We start from the raw sequence: 17,312 nt of genomic DNA, 5'->3' as shown, positions 1-17,312 counted from the left end.
GGGCTGGATGGCTTTAAGGCTCGGCCCCTCGGCCCCCCTCGCCTCGCCTCCCCCCGCCCCCGGCCCTCCCCCCGCTTCCCTCTCTCCCTTTCTCATTCTCTGCCGGGCTTTGATCTCTGCTCGACAACAGTCACGTCACTGGGACTTACGGGAGGGGAGTCGGGCGAGCTGCAAAGTCCTGGAGCCTCCAGAGGCTGCAGCAGCAGGAGCAGCGGCGGCGGCGGCGGCGGCGGCGGCGGCGGCGGCGGCGGCCGAGCAGCCCGGCGGCACCCGCAGCGTCTGAGCCCCGCGCTCCGCACCGCGAGGCGGGCCACGAGAGGCGCGTCCCCCGCCCCGCCGGCCCGGCCCGGAGCCCCCCGCGCTCCGCACCGCGAGGCACGCAGCGGCCCCAGCAGCAGCGGGCTGCCGCCGTCCAGCCAGCCGCCCGTCCGTCCGGCGCTCCGTCTGTCCGTCCGAGCCCCGGGAGCAGCCCGCCCGCCCGCCCGCCCGCCCGCCCGCCGCCGCCGGCCATGGAGCACCAGCTGCTGTGCTGCGAGGTGGAGACCATTCGCCGGGCGTACCTCGATGCCAACCTCCTCAACGACCGGGCACTGCAGACCATGCTCAAAGCCGAGGAGACGTGCTCTCCCTCCGTCTCGTACTTCAAGTGCGTGCAGAAGGACATCCTTCCCTACATGCGCAAGATCGTGGCCACCTGGATGCTCGAGGTTGGTGGGGCTCCGCCGCGCGCGCCCCCCTGCCCCACCGGGGCCGTGGGAAGGAAGGGACCCGACCGCCCGGCCGGCACGGCACCGCACTGGAAGGACGCCCGAGGGCCGCGCGGCTGCGGTGGCCCGGCGGCCGGCCCGCGAGCCCGGGGCCGGGGGGGGGAGGGGGCGGGGGGGGGATTTTATTTTAAATTAATATCCAAGGACACGTATGCAGGGGCTGCCTGTGCCAGTATCCCGCGCCATCTTGCGCATTTATAGCAAAGCATAAGCGTTTATTAATAATGAGGAGGGGGCGCGCGTGGAGGGGGCGCGGCGGCGGCCCGGGCGAGCAGCTTCTGGGGCTGTGCCCTCGGGTGGGTAGGTGGGAGAGGGGGTCCTGGCCTCCGGGCCGCGGCCAGCCTCACTGGGCCAGGTCGCGGGGCCCCGGGGCGCTGCAGCGCCCCGGGGCCCCCCGGGGGGGGGGCTCGGGATGGGCGCGGGTGGACCCCGGGGACCCTGGTCCCCGTTATCGGATACTCGGCCGGCGCCCCCCGGGCCTCTGAGTATTTTTAATTAATTTCCGAAGGCGCGGCCGCTGCCCCGGCTGGCAGAGAGGCGGGCGGCCGCGCGCGCTGCGGGCCCGGGGGGGGGGGGGGGGCCCGTTTCGGGGCTCCCCGCGCGCCCCCCGAAGACCCTACGCGGTCCCTGAGACCGGGGTCCGCTCACGCTTCGCCCAGGGCTCATTGTCAGGGGTTTTGTACGCACCGGGCAAATTTTTAAATATTTTTAAATATTTTTTGAAAAGATGACGTCTGGGGAAATGCGGCCGCCGCGCCGCCTGCGTGGGGACGCCGCCACCTTTGTGTCTCGGGCCACGGCCGCTGGTCCCGGGGCCGCCAGGCCGGCCGCCCCCTTCCCTCGAGCGACCCGGGCCCAGGGTCTCCCCCAGGGGTCAGGGCGAGGGACCCCGGAGGAGCCCCCCCTATCCCGCCCCACCCGCGCCCCCCCCACTCCCCCCTCCCGCTCCCTTGCCCTCCTGTCGGCCACTTTTCCTTTCAGTTTCTCGGGCCTCGCTTTTGTTTTGGGGTTTTTTTGGGGGGGGGGCGCTTTGACTTGATTGGTCTTTCTGCACTTTCCACGGCCCCCTCCTCAGGGGCTCCTCCAGCCCCGCTGGGCGGGGAGGGTGTCTCGGGGATCCTGGGCCCTCCGCTCCTGGGGGGCGGGGAGGGTTGGGGGTCCCTGGCGTCCTGCCTCCATCGCCCCCTCCCACCCCCAGGTGTGCGAGGAGCAGAAATGCGAAGAGGAAGTCTTCCCCCTGGCCATGAACTATCTGGACCGGTTCCTGTCCCTGGAGCCGCTTAAGAAGAGCCGGCTGCAGCTGCTGGGGGCCACCTGCATGTTCGTGGCGTCCAAGATGAAGGAGACCATCCCACTGACGGCCGAGAAGCTGTGTATCTACACAGACCACTCGGTGCGGCCCGAGGAGCTGCTGGTGAGATGCCTGCTGCACCCCAGGTTCCCGGGGGGGAAAAGGGGGGCGGGCGGGGCGCCCCCGGGCCTTGGCAGCAGCCCTGCCCGCCCCCAGCCCGGTCCGGCCTGCCGCCTGCCTAGGGCACAGTTTGCAAACTGCAGTGACCAGCCGGCCCAGAAGTGCAAGCAGCCTTGGGGAGGAGGGGGGTCCTCTTTGCTGGACTGGGGGGTTAGGACTGGGGCTGCGAGTATTCCCCAAGAAGATCACCCTGGTTAGGGGCCGAGAGAGAGAGACACAGAGAGAGAGAGAGAGAGAGAGAGCCCTTTTGCCTACTTCCAGCCCTGTCCCTGCCCTCCCCCAAGATGCGCCCCTGTCTCACCCCCCTTCCCTTCCCCTCCCCTCCCCTCCCTTCCCCTCCCCTCCTCCAGCCACCACGTTTATACCAAGTTAACGTGGCCCCAAAGTGGGCAGCGGCTGCCCTCTAGCGGCATTCCCGCGTGCTCGCGGCCACACGGTTCCTGAGCCTGACTCCTCTCCTTCCAGATGGTGGGAGGCCCTTTTGTCTGAGCTCCTGGAAACAGCCCCCCCTCCCGTGGTGACCACTGGTCACCCTTCCCTAGGAAGCCTCCTTGCTTCCAATCGTGGGGAGTGGGCCCCCCCCCTCCCCGCCTCTTCCACGCCGGCATCTATGCCATGGGGGGCGTCTCCCCCCCCTTTCCTGCACTGCCCTCCCTCTCTCCTTCTAGCACATGGAGCTTCTCCTGGTCAACAAGCTGAAATGGCATCTGGCGGCCATGACCCCCCACGACTTCATCGAACACTTTCTGTCCAAGATGCCCGTGCTGGAGGAGAACAAGCAGATTATCCGCAAACACGCGCAGACCTTCGTGGCTCTCTGCGCTACAGGTATGTTGGGGCGTGATGCGCCCACCTTGCTTAGCATTGGCCCGGCAGGCTCACTTAGGTGAACGTGCCCAAGGGGTCCGTGACCTCAGGTCCCTGTGCTTGGGGCCTCTGCCTCCTGAGAGGGAGTGCCCACTCTTCACAGGGAGGGGCTCAACTGCTTGGTTTCTCTTGGGGCAAGGACTCTACCCCCGTTTCCAGTGACGTGAAGACAGTGAACGCGAAGGTTGTATTTCTGTGTGATTACCATTTTCTTGGGGGGGGACTTGCAGCTCCCCCTTTTATTGTGTCAGCTTGTGAAGGGGGAGGAGGGTGGCTCTCTTGGGGCCAAGCTCCTCCCCCCTCCTGCCTCCACCCTCTTCCCTGCATCCCTAATGAGGCTGCCAAGCCAGGCCCCCACCCCTCCCCTGGCCTCTCCCTGAGCTGGGCCTGCAGCCAGGAGGGGCTGGAAGGGGGGGGAGCCCCAGCCTCTGCTCTCCCGCTCACACCACGTGCCCCCGGCCGATGGGCCATGTGCGGGGGCGGCCAGCGGAGCGCTAGCAGACGCTGAGGCCCGGGCCAAGGGCATGGCGTGGGCCTCAGTGGGAGGGAGGGGCTGTGGATTGGGCTTGGGTTGGGCAGCCCTGGATTGCCAGCAGAGACGACCCGGGCCTCCCCTTCCCTTCCCCCTTGGCGATTCTGCCTGTTAGCCGTGGCTGGCCCCTGGGCATTGGGCTTCTGAGAATCAGCAGCTGCCCCCAGAGTCTGGGTCCAAAGAGCTGGCTCGAGGCTATTTCTCCAGCTCCTGCCAGTCTGGGTCACTGGACCAGGGGTCCTGGGGGGCTGCTGGCAGCACAGAAGCCGTCTCTAGGTCCTGCCTTTGCCTCTCGGGACCCGACACAAGGTAATCACCAGCCGGCCGGCTGCTGTCAAGTCTCTGTGAAGGGCTGAATCATAATAGTATTAATAACAACAACAGCCACAATCATCATCCTGGTAATAAATAGTAAACAATAATCTTCGTCACTGACATTTGTTAGATTACTTGAAAATTTGCAAAGCCTGTGCCAGGCATGATGTCACCGGAGACTGAGCAACCCTGTGAGGGTGGGTGCCACGGGCATCATTATCTTCACTTGACAGATGACCCACAGAGAGCTTGCTCGTGGTCAGAAAGCTAGTGACCGGCAGGATTTGAGCTCAGGTCCAAGTTCAGGATTTGACCACACCACAATGGCTGGTTGCCACTGCCCTTTTATCGGGCTCGCTCGCTCGCTCGCTCACTCTCCCTCCCTCTCTCTCTCTCTCTGTCTCTCTCTTTCTGTTCTGGGATCTTGGCATTTCAGGCTCACTGTTGATTTAGCTGAGCCATGGAAAGGTCCTGGGTCGGCCTGCTGGGGGGCATTCGAGGATGCTCCCCTGAGGTCCAGGCCGGATTTCCTGGGAGCGCTCCAAGGGCCCAAGTGAATGCCAGCTGATTCCTTGTCCCCTGTCCTGCCCCATTTGGGCCTAACCCAAGCGTCCTGTGGCGTGTTTCGGCAGCACCCTCCCCCACCCAGAGCCGTCAGGGAGCCCCCCCTCCCCCCCCCCGGGCCCCCTGGGGGCTCAGCTGCTTCAGCCACCATAGGCCAGCCCTGGCTCTGCTGAGCAGGCGGCAGAGGGAGAGCAGGGACCTTTGGAGACTCACAGTCCGCCTTTTATGGCGCTGGGAACGTTTTCATAGAATCCGAAAAGTTCACTGAGGATAAAGACTACAGCGGCAGCTGTTCCCTCCTCCTCCCTCTCCTTCAGGAAGTGCTCAGCAGGCTTCCCAGAGCCTTCGGTGGCTCTGCCGGGCCCTGGCTGCCGGGGCCCATACCTGGCTGGGGAGGTGGGGCTTGGCCATCCAGCCTCCCCTTTGGAAACGGGGATGTTGAAGAGGGGAGGAGGCCGAGTTCAAAGGTTGTACGGCACAGAGACTGCAGTACTTTGGCCTGCTTCGGGCCTCCCTGGTCACCCACGGTGGAGCAGGGCCCCAGGCCTGGGGGCCAGCACCTTCCTCCTCCGTGCTCTGGGGGGAGGGGCAGCTTCCTTCTGTCCAGCTGCGAGAGGAACCGGGTGTGCTGGGGCGGGGATCAGGGCTGCTTGGGAGCTGGGGGTCTCCGACTCTCAGCACTGGAAGGAGGGAAGGAAGATTGAGTCATTATTGCTTTAAGGAAAGCCCTCTAATGAGGAGGGGGCTGAGGAAGGATTAAGAGCACCCCTCCCCCCCAGGCAGGAAGGATAGTGTTGAAGGGGGGAGGGGCGCTATGGGATTTTGAGTTCTCCTGGTCGCTTAACTGGGCACCTCCTGCAGGGCACTTGTGTGACTGCGTATCATCTGCGTACTTTTTTTTTTCTAGATACGAAAGGTTTTCTCTGTGCTGCGGTAGGTTAGGGGAAAAATTACTTGAGTTGTTTGAAGTTATCACATAATTGAGTTTAATGAATGGACCTTGGCAGGGGCAGGCCGGGCAGGGGTAACTCAAAAGAAACGGGGCTGTCCGGCCCCAGCTCAGAACAGTGCTCAGGAAAACTCCGGCCGTTAGGAGCGAACAATAAAAGAAACAGATACTGCGCACGGGACACTCTCCGCGCACCTCTGCTATCTGCTATCTAACCACGGGGGGCTAAGGCGCCTTCGAAGCCTGCCTTGCCAGGGCCTCTCTTCTGGCTCCTCCAGCTTGGGCTCAAGGTGCGGGACCAGTTGAAACCTGCTGCCCGGTCCCCGCGTGATTTATGGGAGCAGCTCTGATTGGCCTCAATGAAAAGGTTTTCATTCATAGCCCGCGGCTCTCAGACTGGATGCAGTCGGTCCCATTTAGAAAGGAAAGGGGTGACTGGCCCTGTTAAAGTCCTCCCGCGCCTCCAGGCCGCTTTGTCTTCCCTTCAGGGTGGTTGGCATTCTTCTCGGGCCCCCTTCCCTTTCCCCCCTCGCTCTCTCTTTAACAACGCTGAAGTTGTTTATTCTTTTTGGATGAAGTCTCAGAGAGGCTACTGGGGATGTGGGCTTCAATTGGCGCGGGCCCCCGGCCCTTTGTCCCTGTGTCAGATCTCATTCATCTCGCCGAGTTACCCTTGTTTGTGGGCGCTGAGCGGCGCGAGATGAGGCGATGGGGTCTGACAATGATGCCACACTCTGCGCTCGGGGGCATCCAATTACAGGCCTGAGGGGCCCCCTGATTAGTATGCGGAAATTTGGGGCCTCTGGGTGGAGGACAAGGGAGAGCTGGGCTGGGCCAGGCACGGGGAGACACCAGCCCCATTTTCTGTTCCCTTGGCCGCTGCCAAGTGAGGAGGGTGTGAAGGCGGCCAGACTCCTGCCCTTTCGGGTGGGGACAACCCATCCCCCTAGTTGGACAGATGGGGAAACAGAGGCTCAGGCAAGGAGACCCGGAGCTGGGAGGGACCTTCAGAGACGGCCACCTCTTCTGATAGATGAGGAAGGGAGGTGAAGCAGTGTGTGCCACCCTGACACCCAGACAGTCATTTATCATCCATCGAGCATCTCCCAAGCTAACAGCCTCAGTGAGTGGCACTGGGCCTGGGCACTAAAGTCCGGGAGCCGGCTTCTCTTTGTGAGTGTGCAAGCTCTGACTTTCCTGCCGCTGGGGCCCAGCAGAGGCAGGGAGGGAGGGGAGATGCCCAGATCGGGGAGTGCTCGGAAGGCAAGCCGTGGGCCCCTGTGGGAAACTAGAATGATAATGATCCTTCTCTTGTGCGGCGGGCGGTCACGTGGCCAGGGGCGGGCAGTGGAGGAGCAAACTAGGTGTCCTGAGCTGGGGGGGGGACCTGTCTGTCTCCCCCTGCCCCTTCCTCACTAGGTCAGTTAGCCCTGGGAGCCTCAGTTTCCTCATCTGTAAAAAGGAAGGGGGAGCCCAGGGCCCCCCGAGGTCTGTACATTGGTAGATCTCAGGAAGGCTGAGCTCATGGCCAGGCTGGTGCCTCAGCTCAGCCCTGGAAACCCTCCCCTCCCTTGGGCCCCACTCCTGAGCATGGGGGAGGGCTCTTTCTTACTCATTTCTGGCCATTCCTGTTAACCTGAAATGATGAAAAATGCTTGGGCCTGTTTGAAATTTTAATTTGGAGCACTCCGGAGTTGGGCTAATTGAGATTCTTTGGGGGGGGCCGTCCCCCTATTCTCTGAGCTGTGCTCGTTGACTTTGGGTGCTGATGGTGGGGCAATCTTAGCTCTAGAATTGATTTCTCCTTCTGAAGCTCTGCCTCCGCTAGGGACATGGGAGTGCTCCTGGTCCCACAAGCTTGAGGGCTCATCCCTCTTGGTCGCACGCAGAGCCCCTCCTGGGGGTGGTGAGCCAGAGGGGATCCACCCCATTCCGAGCGTGCCCGTCTGGACCCGAGGAGGGCAGCCATGCAGACGGCAGTGGCGGGCCCCTCTGGGGATCCAGGGAGGGCCGGGCCAGACCTCCATCAATGCAGGCAGCCGGAAGGCCAGGCCCTCGCCAGCATGGGGTCCCGTCTGCCCTCTCCGGGACCCCCGACCCTTGGGCTGCGCTGCATCCCACCGATTCTGTTGCCAGGGTGGATGGCAGCCAGGGACAAGAGGCGAGGTGGAGACAAAGAATTTTGAAGATGAAGCCTTCATTTAAATACGCATTATCTAGCTACTGACAGGTCGGGCTGGCTGGGAGGAGCTTTTCTTGGGGTTTTTACCACTCCCCCCCCCCCCCATCGCCAGGGAGGTTTTCTCTGGGGGGGGGGCAGGGCGTTTCTATGTTTCCAAATACGTCCCTGTGTTTGTCTCTTAGCCTTCCGTGACCTTCGCTTCTTGAGGGTAGGAAGATGTAAAGGACCGGATCTCACGGCCCACCTCAGAGCTCGTCCCTCCGGGAGGTGCCTGAGGGGCTGTGGGGAGAGCCTTGGCCCCTGACCCCCACACCGGGGCGGTCGTGACAAAAAGCCTGTGGGGAGTGTGGGCTGCGCCAACGCTCCTTGTACCCTCCCGACCACAAGCTTTTCTCGGCTGCCGTCCAGGCAGGAGGACGCCCTGTCCAAGTCGGGGTGGGGTCTGGTTTGGGGGTGACCTGAGGTCCCTCTGAGGCTGCAGTTCTTTGAAGCTCAGTGTGTCTCCTGCCCTTTCTCTGCCAGATGTGAAGTTCATTTCCAACCCCCCTTCCATGATCGCCGCGGGGAGCGTCGTGGCCGCCGTCCAGGGCCTGCACTTGGGGAGCACCAACTCCTTCCTCACCTACCAGCGCCTCACCAGATTCCTGTCTCAAGTTATCAAGTGTGACCCGGTAAGTCATGCGCCATCACCACCGGGCAGGCGGGCTCTGGTTGGGGGGCCAAGTTTTCAGTTTTCAAAGGAGGAAACCGAGGCTCAGGAAAGGCAGAGGGATTTGGCCAAAGTGACAGAGACAAGATTATTTCTCCATACAGGCCTTCCAGTCAAATAGGAGAAAACAGAGGTCCAGGAAAGGGGCATAATGGGGAAAGGCATTTATTAAGCACCAGCTGTGTGCCAACCACTCTGCTTAGGCCCTCCTTTGACCCTCCTGGCAGCCCTGGCGTCTTGGGATGTCTTGACCGAGGCCACAGAGGGGGAGTATAATGAAGGCTGTGCGGTCACATGTCATGCATGGTTAGATTTAGGATGTCCGCTTTAGAGAAGGAAAGTCCCTCTGTTTGCGCAGGAGGAAACTGAGGCCCAGAGAAAGGGTCATCCAGGTAGGTCATCTTGGCAGAGCCGAAGTTAAGGCTCCTCGGGGAGGGGGAGCCCCGGTGGCTTTTGTCCAGGGCACAGGGAGAGAGCAAGAAGCCACATCAGAACGTCCTGAAGTGGCCCCAGCCCTGAGTCTGACACCAAAGTGACCGGCGTCTCTCGGCTGCCTCTGGCCCAGCTGGATGCCCGCCCCCCACCCGGGGCTTCCTGGAGATGCTCCTCGGGGACCCCACGGGCAGGGGGGGAGGGCTGGCGGCCAGTGAGCCATGGTTTGTGGGGGGCACGGAGGGACGGCCGTTAAAGGGGGTGCCAGGATGGGGTCCTTGGGAAGTTTCAGACAGTGAGGTGAGAAGGCCAGCCTGAGCCTCGATTAGAGGGAGAACAGTTTCCCTTCCAGGCTGTTTTTGTGGGTTTTTGGAGGGCAGCACTATCCCATGGGGATGTAGCATTTTCAGTGTCCGCCCGTGATAATAACTCTGGTTTTCTGGCAATTCGAGGCTCACACACCGCATCAGCCCGGGTTGGTGTGTGCTCTGCTCATCCCCTTTTACAGAGAAGCACACTGAGGCAGGCAGGGTCACCCCACTAGTGAGTGTCTGAGGCTGGTGTCGGTGATCCATGGCAGAGCCAGGCCGTGGAGCCCATGCCCCTCATTTCACGTGGGAGGAGACAAGGCGCTCGCCCACATCCCCCAGGAAGGCAGGTGAGGGGCAGAGCCCGGATGCGGGCTTCTGGCCCTCCTGCCTCCTCCCCTCGAGGGGCGTCCTCAAGGCTTCATCCCTGCTCCTGGTTCTGTACGTGGCCCGTCTGCCGCCAGACGGCCCTGTTTTCTCACACAGGAAGTACCGAGAGTGAAAATCAGTCCTTCTAAAGGAAAAAAGCAAAAAACCACCTTCACTTTGCCCTCCCAGGAAGCTGAGTGGACCTGGGGCATTCTGACCACCTTCTTGAGGGGTCCTTCGTGACCCCCGGAGCCTGGCTGGCTTCATTTGCCTTGTGCCCAGCACTACCTGGGCAAGGTTGGGGTGTGGTGGCAGTGGTGCAGTCAGCCTCCACCTGGGGTTGGCAGAACAGAAGGGCAGCCACTTGGACCACCCAGTGCTTTAGGTGACTCAGGTGCGGGGTCAGCGCCACACTTCCCCTTTCCCCAGGTCTGGGCCTCAGTTTCTTTTTCTGTATAGTCGGGGGATTGCCACCCGGAGATCCCTTCTCCTTAGGAATCTGCTTCCCTACCACAAATGATCTGAACTCATTTAGGTCCCAGGTTCCCCGGAGGAATCATTCATGACAGTGATAACGATAACATTAATGGCTGGTGTCAGGCCAGCACCCCGTGGCCCTGAAGAACATCCCCAGCCCGGCCCCTCCTCAGGGTCTTCCTCCCGGAGAGGCCCCCAGCCCTCTCCCTCAGCAGCTTCCCCTGAGGAAGGCATTGGAGCCGCCAGCTCTCTGGCACGAGGGCCGTAGACGGCGCTCCTTCAACTGAGTGACGACTCCCCATTTTACAGAGGAACAAACTGAGGCCAAGAGAGGAGGACGGTTTGCCGAGTCCCCCAGCTAGCACGTGTCAGAGACAGGATTTGAACCCAGGCCTTGCTGGTTCTTCCAGGTCCAGCGATGATGTCGTGAGTGCCCTGGCACTGGAGAAGTCAGGAATGAAAGCCGGCCGTTTGGCGTCACTATTAATAATCCAGCATTTCCTTAGTGCTTACTTACCCCCATGTTTCCTCCTCTGGGACTCATAACCCTGGAAGGGAGCTGCTGTTATGATCCCTACTTCACAGATGAGGAAACAGAGGCAGAGAGTGGTGAAGTGACTTGCCCAGGGCCACACAGCTGGTCAGTGGCTGAGACAGGATTCAAACTCGGGTCCTATGGGCTCCAGGTCCACCGCATCATTGGTGCTTGGGAGACCCTAGATACAGCAGCCTCGAGTGGGCTGAGGCCAGTTTCCAGCTGTCCAGGGCATGATCCCTGTGCTTAGGGTGGGGGTGTCTGCCGGTGGCACCACCATGGCCCAGTGGGGCAGGGTCAGTGAATGGGCTTTATTTTACAGATGAGGAAACCGAGGCCCAGAAGGTCCAAGTGACTTCTTTTTTGCATTCCCAGCACTTAGTGCCTAATGGATGCCTGTTTGTTGATTGATTTGTGATAGTGGGGCTGATTCCCAGGGTAGGTGGAGCCAGTCTGGGTGGACCCTCTCCTTCCCGGGGGAGGGGGGGATTCACCCTTGTCTTGGGCACTGTGTGGCGCTGTGCCTGCCTGAGTTGGGGGGTCCCAGCCCTAAGCCTCAGGCACGCCCGGGGGGCTACCAGCTGAGTGACCCCCCCGGGCCAAGCAAGCCTCTGTCTGTTCATCTGCCGAGTCAGAACAGCAATACTTGTCTCTCTACCACCACTGAGATCAGCCAGCACATTGATTAAGCACCTTCTGTGTGCAGGTGCTCTGGTCTTTGCAGAGGCGTCTTTCCCATTGAAATACTAGAGGCTGAGTAGTGGAATAAGGAGTGTTGGAGGGGGCAGGCCTGGGTTCGAATTCCATCCCTGTGGCGAGGCTCTGTGCAGCCACCAGGAAGCATGTGTTTAGCACCTGCTGTGTGCTGGGCATGGCCCTTGGTGCTGTCTCAGCCCTGGCAGGATCGGAGCTCCCCTTATGGTTCCTCGATGTGTCCCTCACGACCCCAGCAGAGCCCAGCTCACAGTAGGTGCTTAAGCAGTGCTTTGGAATTGAATTAAGGCCTTCTTCAGGCTGCCCCTGAGAGCTTGAGACGCCATTTCCAAGACAAGACCCAGAGGAAAACCTCACCCTTCAGTAAAGCCTTGGGCATTCAGTGGGGCCACCCTCCCCAACTTTAGGGGAGGGTCTCCTGACCACCAGCCCCTAGAAGAATGCCCGAGGCAGCCCGCCCCCTCTCAGCTGGAGGTGTTAAACATTGGGTGGGGGAGACAGGGAAGGAAGGAGATGGAGGTGTGGGCCACCCTGACCATGGGTCCCTCATCCCCTAAGTGGAGCCCCCTGATCAGGAAGAGGGTTGGACCTCCATGCCCTGGCAGGCAGGCGGGCAGGGTTCTCAAGGCCGGCCTTTTCTCCCCCCCCCCCAACAGGATTGCTTACGAGCCTGCCAGGAGCAGATCGAAGCCCTCCTGGAGTCCAGCCTGCGCCAGGCCCAGCAGCACAGCTCATCCTCAGTGCCCAAGAACATGGAGGAGGAGGGAGATCTGTCCTACACGCCCACCGACGTGCGAGATGTGAACATTTGAGGGCCCGCCCGCCGTCTGCTGGGGGTTTGCTGAGTCTGGAGGCAAACAAAGGGCATCTGGGGCCGGAGGCTGCCGCCGCCATGTCAGAACCCCCCCCCCCCACCCCCCCCCCCACACGCAGGAGACCTTCCCCGGGACACTTCTAGACCCAACGGGCCCTTCGCTCCGTTTTCTCTGTTCCTGTTCTTTCTCTCCGCTCTCTCTCCCTCTCCATCTTCCATCCGTGACTTACAGAAACCATCCCAAAAAACTGTCGAGGAAAAATATGCGCGTGGCCCCGGGGGATTGGGCTTTGCGCCGAGCAAATAGATGCTTTTATACTCTAATAATCAACTAGTTTTTATATTAACGTGTTTATGACTGTATGTTGTAAAGATAGGCGTTAACATGAGAAGGAGATCTCCAGGGGAGGTCTTAGCCGCGATTCCTTACATGGTGAAAAACCAAAAAAAAAAGAAAAAGGAAAAAAAAGCCCCAAAATGCAGAAACCACAGAACGAAGCAGAAAAAGTGAAACCAGCCGTTTTTGAGTAGAGGAGGGTTAGCGTTTTTCTTCTTTTGTAGACGTAGAGCTCCGAGGGCGGCGGCGGGCATCTGGGCCCCCGCCTGCCTGCCGCCCGCAGCCCCAGCACCTCTGTCATCCGCTAGCTAATGCATGTAGGCACTTTACGGCCTGTCTCTGAGCGGCTTAGCTCCTTCCCTAGGTGTTTCTCCTCTCCCCTCACGAGTGGTTCAGCGGAACAGAGCGTTTCCTTTCAGGCTAATCTTGTTCGTGCCTCAGACCCAGAGCTTTCTCTCTTACACGCACACGTGCGCACACACACACGGCTCATCCAGGACTTGTATTCTAGAAAGGACAAAGTAGTGACATAATATATTCTATTTTTGTAATCTTCCTATTTTTTTAGCGCGCGCTGACCCAGCGGCGTGTGGAAGGCCAGGGCTTCCGGCGTCCTCCTGCCGCCGTCCGTTCGGCGGAACCCGTGTTGTGCCCCGAAACCATTCCATTCCAAAGCACTTTCAGTCCACGAGAGAGAGGAGGCCATGTCGGTGTGTTGTGTGTTGCATGGGGGGCGGGGGCGGGGGGACTCTCTAAAATGGAATGGTTTGGAAGCAGACGTACGCTCAGAGGCAGACGGCCGAGTTGGCGCCTTGGCTGGACTCTGGTGTCTGGCCGTGGTGGTTTGAGGTGGTTGGGTTTCAGAGGAGAGAGGGAGAGAAAATTGGTTCACAGATTGCCAGGATGCACGCCTGCCCTTCCCAAGGCTCTTCACGTCTTTAGTGCCAACTGATGTTTGTAAATTAGGGGCCTGAAAGGTTTGCCTTAGACCGTGTAGTTTTTCTCTACCTGTTTTACAACGGAAGGTTTTTAAAGGCTAAAATATATAATTTATAGTTAAGGCTATAAAGCATATTTATTGCAGAGAAAATTCAGAAGGCCAGTACGATTTGTAAAATAATGCAATCTCCCCCTTGGTTTAAAAAAAGACACAAAAAAATCCCCACAATACCTTGTGCTTACCCGCGACGTTGCAGTTTTGACGCAGCTTGTCAAAGACCGGTCCTTTGGAGTCAAGTTATCAGGAACAGAACCCAAGGACGCATGGACGCAGCTCTTGGGAGGAGAGGGTCTGTCTGGCCATTGAAAAACCCACGCCAGAGCTGGAGAACCCGGGGAGGGGGGCTGGCGTCCGCGTCTGTCTTCTTCCCTTGTGTAGCGACTGAAAATTTGCACATCTGGGCGAGGCATGTTGTGTTATTCTTTAGGAAGTAAGTAGATGAAGGGAGGGGGTGGATGGAGGGAGGGGCGGAAGGAGAGGAAGATGGCGTTGGAGGAGGAAGGGGGGGTTGGGGTGAGGAATCGGAGGGATGGACGGACCGACGGATGGATGGATGCATGGGGGAAGCTGCCGATCGTTGAAGGGGTGATTGTAAAAGTAACAGGAGTGGAGTGGGGGATACTCCGTTTTTATTGAGCTGCTATGGATGAATTCCCAGCATGGTTTGGAAAAGGAAAAAAAAGACAGCTAGTAGCGCTTCTCTGTATCTTTGTTGTGTCGTTTTGCTGCTATATATTGTGGATCAGTTTTTTTTTTTTTTTTACACAATGTCATTAACTGCCATGTCAAACGTTTTTAATTTTCTCATAGAAAATTATGTTATTGACAATTTTTTTTGTAGATTTTTTTTATGTGATCATTTTTTTTTTTTTTTACTTAATGTGATTACTGCTCTATCCCAAAAAAGGTTCCTCTTTCACAATACCTCATGCTTTTCAGTTAACCGTGTTAGAACCAGGGGTTTTCAGGTCCTGGACTCCTAGCCTCCCCTCCTCCTGCAAACTCACCGACCAGCCAACTGACCAGCCAGCTCACAAGCCAAGCAGTCATGGCGTGCGCTCTCTCCTGAATGGGGCTCCGGCAAGCAGGGTTGCGCGAGTTGAGAAACAGCCCCAGAGACTGAGTCCCAGCGGTTTCCTTCTTTGCTGTGCGTGGAGAACAGTGGATTCTCCCTCTGCCCTGGGGTTCATTATCATAGTAGTTGTAAGCTATGTTATTAGCCACATTGCTCTATGGAAGGTGCATTAATTCTTAGGACTGTCTGCTGGGGGGACTCACCCTTGGCATAGGGTGTCTTCTGAAACGCTACGTATCTGGCGTGTTTAATCTGTTTATTATATGCTAGGTTTTTGTTGTTAATTATAGCATAATGCTAATTTAAGAGAAGCCTGTAGGTTTTACCATGAAGCCGGCTAACAGAGTTGTATGCTGAAGAATAAACTAGCTGTTTGTCTGTATGCTGCTAAAACCAAAACGGAATTAGAATTCATTTATTTTTTATTTTGAGGAGAAACGCAGTGAAGATCCCCGGTGGCCCGTGGAGGGCGGCGGCGTGGCATCCACCCGTCCTGGCCACGTTTGGGGAACATTGACGCTTTACCTCAGAAACACTTCTCTGTTTGTGTGGCATCTCTGTGTCGCGGGGGGGGGGGGGGCCGGGGGGGGGGGGGGGCTGTGTGCTAAGCTCAGTGGTGGTGTGTCCGGTAAGTTTCTTTCAATATTGTACGTACTAAGAGGCCAAAGGCTGATCGCGGGTTCATGTGTCCACAGAGGTGCTTTATGTGTCCTGTTTTTACAGATTTATAACAATCTTATAGGAAACAGACAAGTCAGATGTGTACGTTTTTATATTGTACTTATTGGCATCCCTGGTCTGAAATGCACATTTTCACCAACAGACCTGTAACAGACAAGTTTCCAGCAAAAAAGGAAAAAAAAAAGAAAAAAACTTAAAAAAAAATTTAAATTCTAGAAATAAACTTTGTAAAACCCAGTGACTCTGCTGTTGTTATTGCTGATTGGGTGGGAAGCGGCTACAGGTTAACTAGTGGGGGCTTCGCTCCTGGTGCCTCTCACAGAGAAGGGACCGGATGGACATGGAGGAAGGAGGTCAGCAAGTCCTGGCCTCGAGGGGCTCCCCCAGGACGATGGCTGTGGGACATCAGCGTGCCAGGAAGTGGGCGACGAGACCCTTCTGCCTCCTGATGGGGCATCATGCCTCCATCCCCTTCTGGAGGGTGCAAGTTAATTTCGAGTGCAGCAGAATTTGAGGGAGGATGAGAGAGTGTACGGCAAAGTCCTTGGGAACGCAAAACTCTACCCGGATCCCACATTGCAATGGAATGCGGGCCTTGGGTAGCTGGCTTAAGCATTTGTTGAGCACCTAGGGTGTGCTAGGTATTGGGGACATCTAGCCAGCCACTTAGAATTGGTCAGAGGAGATGCTGTGTGTGTGTATGGGTAGATGTAAAGTAGTTCTGGGCATGGGGGAGGCAAAGGCAGCCCTCTGGAGCCCAGGGCAGAGTCCACATGGTCAGTCACGGGTGTGTAAAGGGGGGCCCTTCCAAACCCTGCTCAAGGTCAGCCTCTGCGCTGCACGTCAGCCAGCTGGGATGTAGGGGGTCCTCTCCTTCGTCTTATGGATTCTTTCCTGGCTTCCCAACAAATCTGAACTCGGGGCTCTTCAGTCCAGCCACCCCGGCCCCTCACTGCTCCCTGCACAGGACGCCCCATCTCCTGACTCTGGACGTTTGCACCGGCTGTTTCCCGTGCCCCAGGTGCCCTCCCTGCTTAGTCTCCAACTCCTGCAGGAAGGCGTTCCCAGGCTCCCTTAATTCGAGGTCCTTGCCTCTCATAGTGAGGATCTCCTCTCTATCTGTGTAGCTCGGTACATACTTGTCTGCCTCTTGTCTCCCCCACTGGACTGGAAGCTCTTCGAGGGCAGGGACTCCCGAGTGCCTTTTGTCCTATCTCCAGTGCCTGGTATATAGTAGGTGTTTAATAAATGCTTTTGGTGCCTGAATGCAAATCCACACTATCCACTGGGCTAGCAGAGCCAGGAGAGGTCAGCCAGGGACCCAGCTCTGTCCTCAGCAACCTCAGTGGGTGTAGGCACATTCATGAGCATAAGGGAGACCCTCGCCTCTGTCCTGCCCATCTGCCTCCTAAGAGGGTTGTCAGGATGAAGTGAACTCTGACACAGGAAAGTTCGGGGGACACTGTCACCTTTGCACAAATAGAAGGACCTTCTCCAAGCCACGTCCAGAGAGCCCAAGGGCCCTGGCGGGGGACTGGTAGTTGGAGGTGGTTTGCGGGTCCCTCTTCTTAAGAGGCACTACTTGCAGGTGGGTGCCTCTGTCTTATAACAGCTTCTGTCTACAAAGGGGGAAACTGAGGCCAAAGAGGGTGAAGCAGCAGCCCTGGGACTGCCCTCGATCCTCGTTCTGACTCCAAACTCGCTGCCGTATCTGCCGTGCCAGGCTGCTAGCCCTGTGGCCGGCCGGCTGTCCATTCTCCTTCACGGCTGACTCTTTCCGTAAGGCGTCTCCACCTCTCCTCCTCTTCAGGTCCTGCCCGTCGCAGCTCTGAGGGTCCCCCACCAGGAGCTGGAGAAAGTCCCCAGCCACACAACTTCCTTCTCACCTGGGCCCCGCCACGTTAGGGCCATGCTTTCCTTCTTCCCTGGCTGACAGTCCCCTCAGAGAATGTCCCCAAACTTTCCTCTCTCTGGGAGGGCTCTGAGGCCAGCTCCCAGTGTGGCCTGGGTAAGACTGTGCCACGCCCCCCTTCACCTATAGAATGAGGGGGTGGGCTGATGTCCCCCCTCCCCTCCCACAACATGAGATTCACAGCTGGGACAGACAGACCACTGGGCCCAGCTCTGGCTCTTTGCAGATGTTTATTAATAAACATTTGTTTTTGCTGACTGTGAGATGGACCCAGAGAGGGGGCGGCAGTCCCTCCCCCACGT

The 17,312-nt window shown here is 58.6% G+C and overlaps 1 protein-coding gene across 1 annotated transcript; it reads left to right on the top strand.

Annotated features, from left to right (window-relative positions):
* The first annotated feature begins 501 nt into the window (after positions 1-501).
* Positions 502-15,308, top strand: CCND1 (cyclin D1). Its single transcript, XM_027856096.1, has 5 exons — positions 502-707; positions 1,966-2,181; positions 2,907-3,066; positions 8,170-8,318; positions 11,848-15,308. Exons 1-5 carry the CDS (start codon positions 510-512, stop codon positions 12,001-12,003), a joined length of 879 nt encoding a protein of 292 aa, XP_027711897.1. The 5' UTR covers positions 502-509; the 3' UTR covers positions 12,004-15,308.
* Positions 15,309-17,312: the final 2,004 nt, after the last annotated feature.

Source organism: Vombatus ursinus, unplaced genomic scaffold (assembly GCF_900497805.2).
Source record: "Vombatus ursinus unplaced genomic scaffold, bare-nosed wombat genome assembly UNPS02011369.1, whole genome shotgun sequence".
Lineage (NCBI taxonomy): Eukaryota > Metazoa > Chordata > Mammalia > Diprotodontia > Vombatidae > Vombatus > Vombatus ursinus.
Note: the sequence above shows the minus strand (reverse complement) of the source record. Positions and strands in the feature narration are given on the sequence as shown.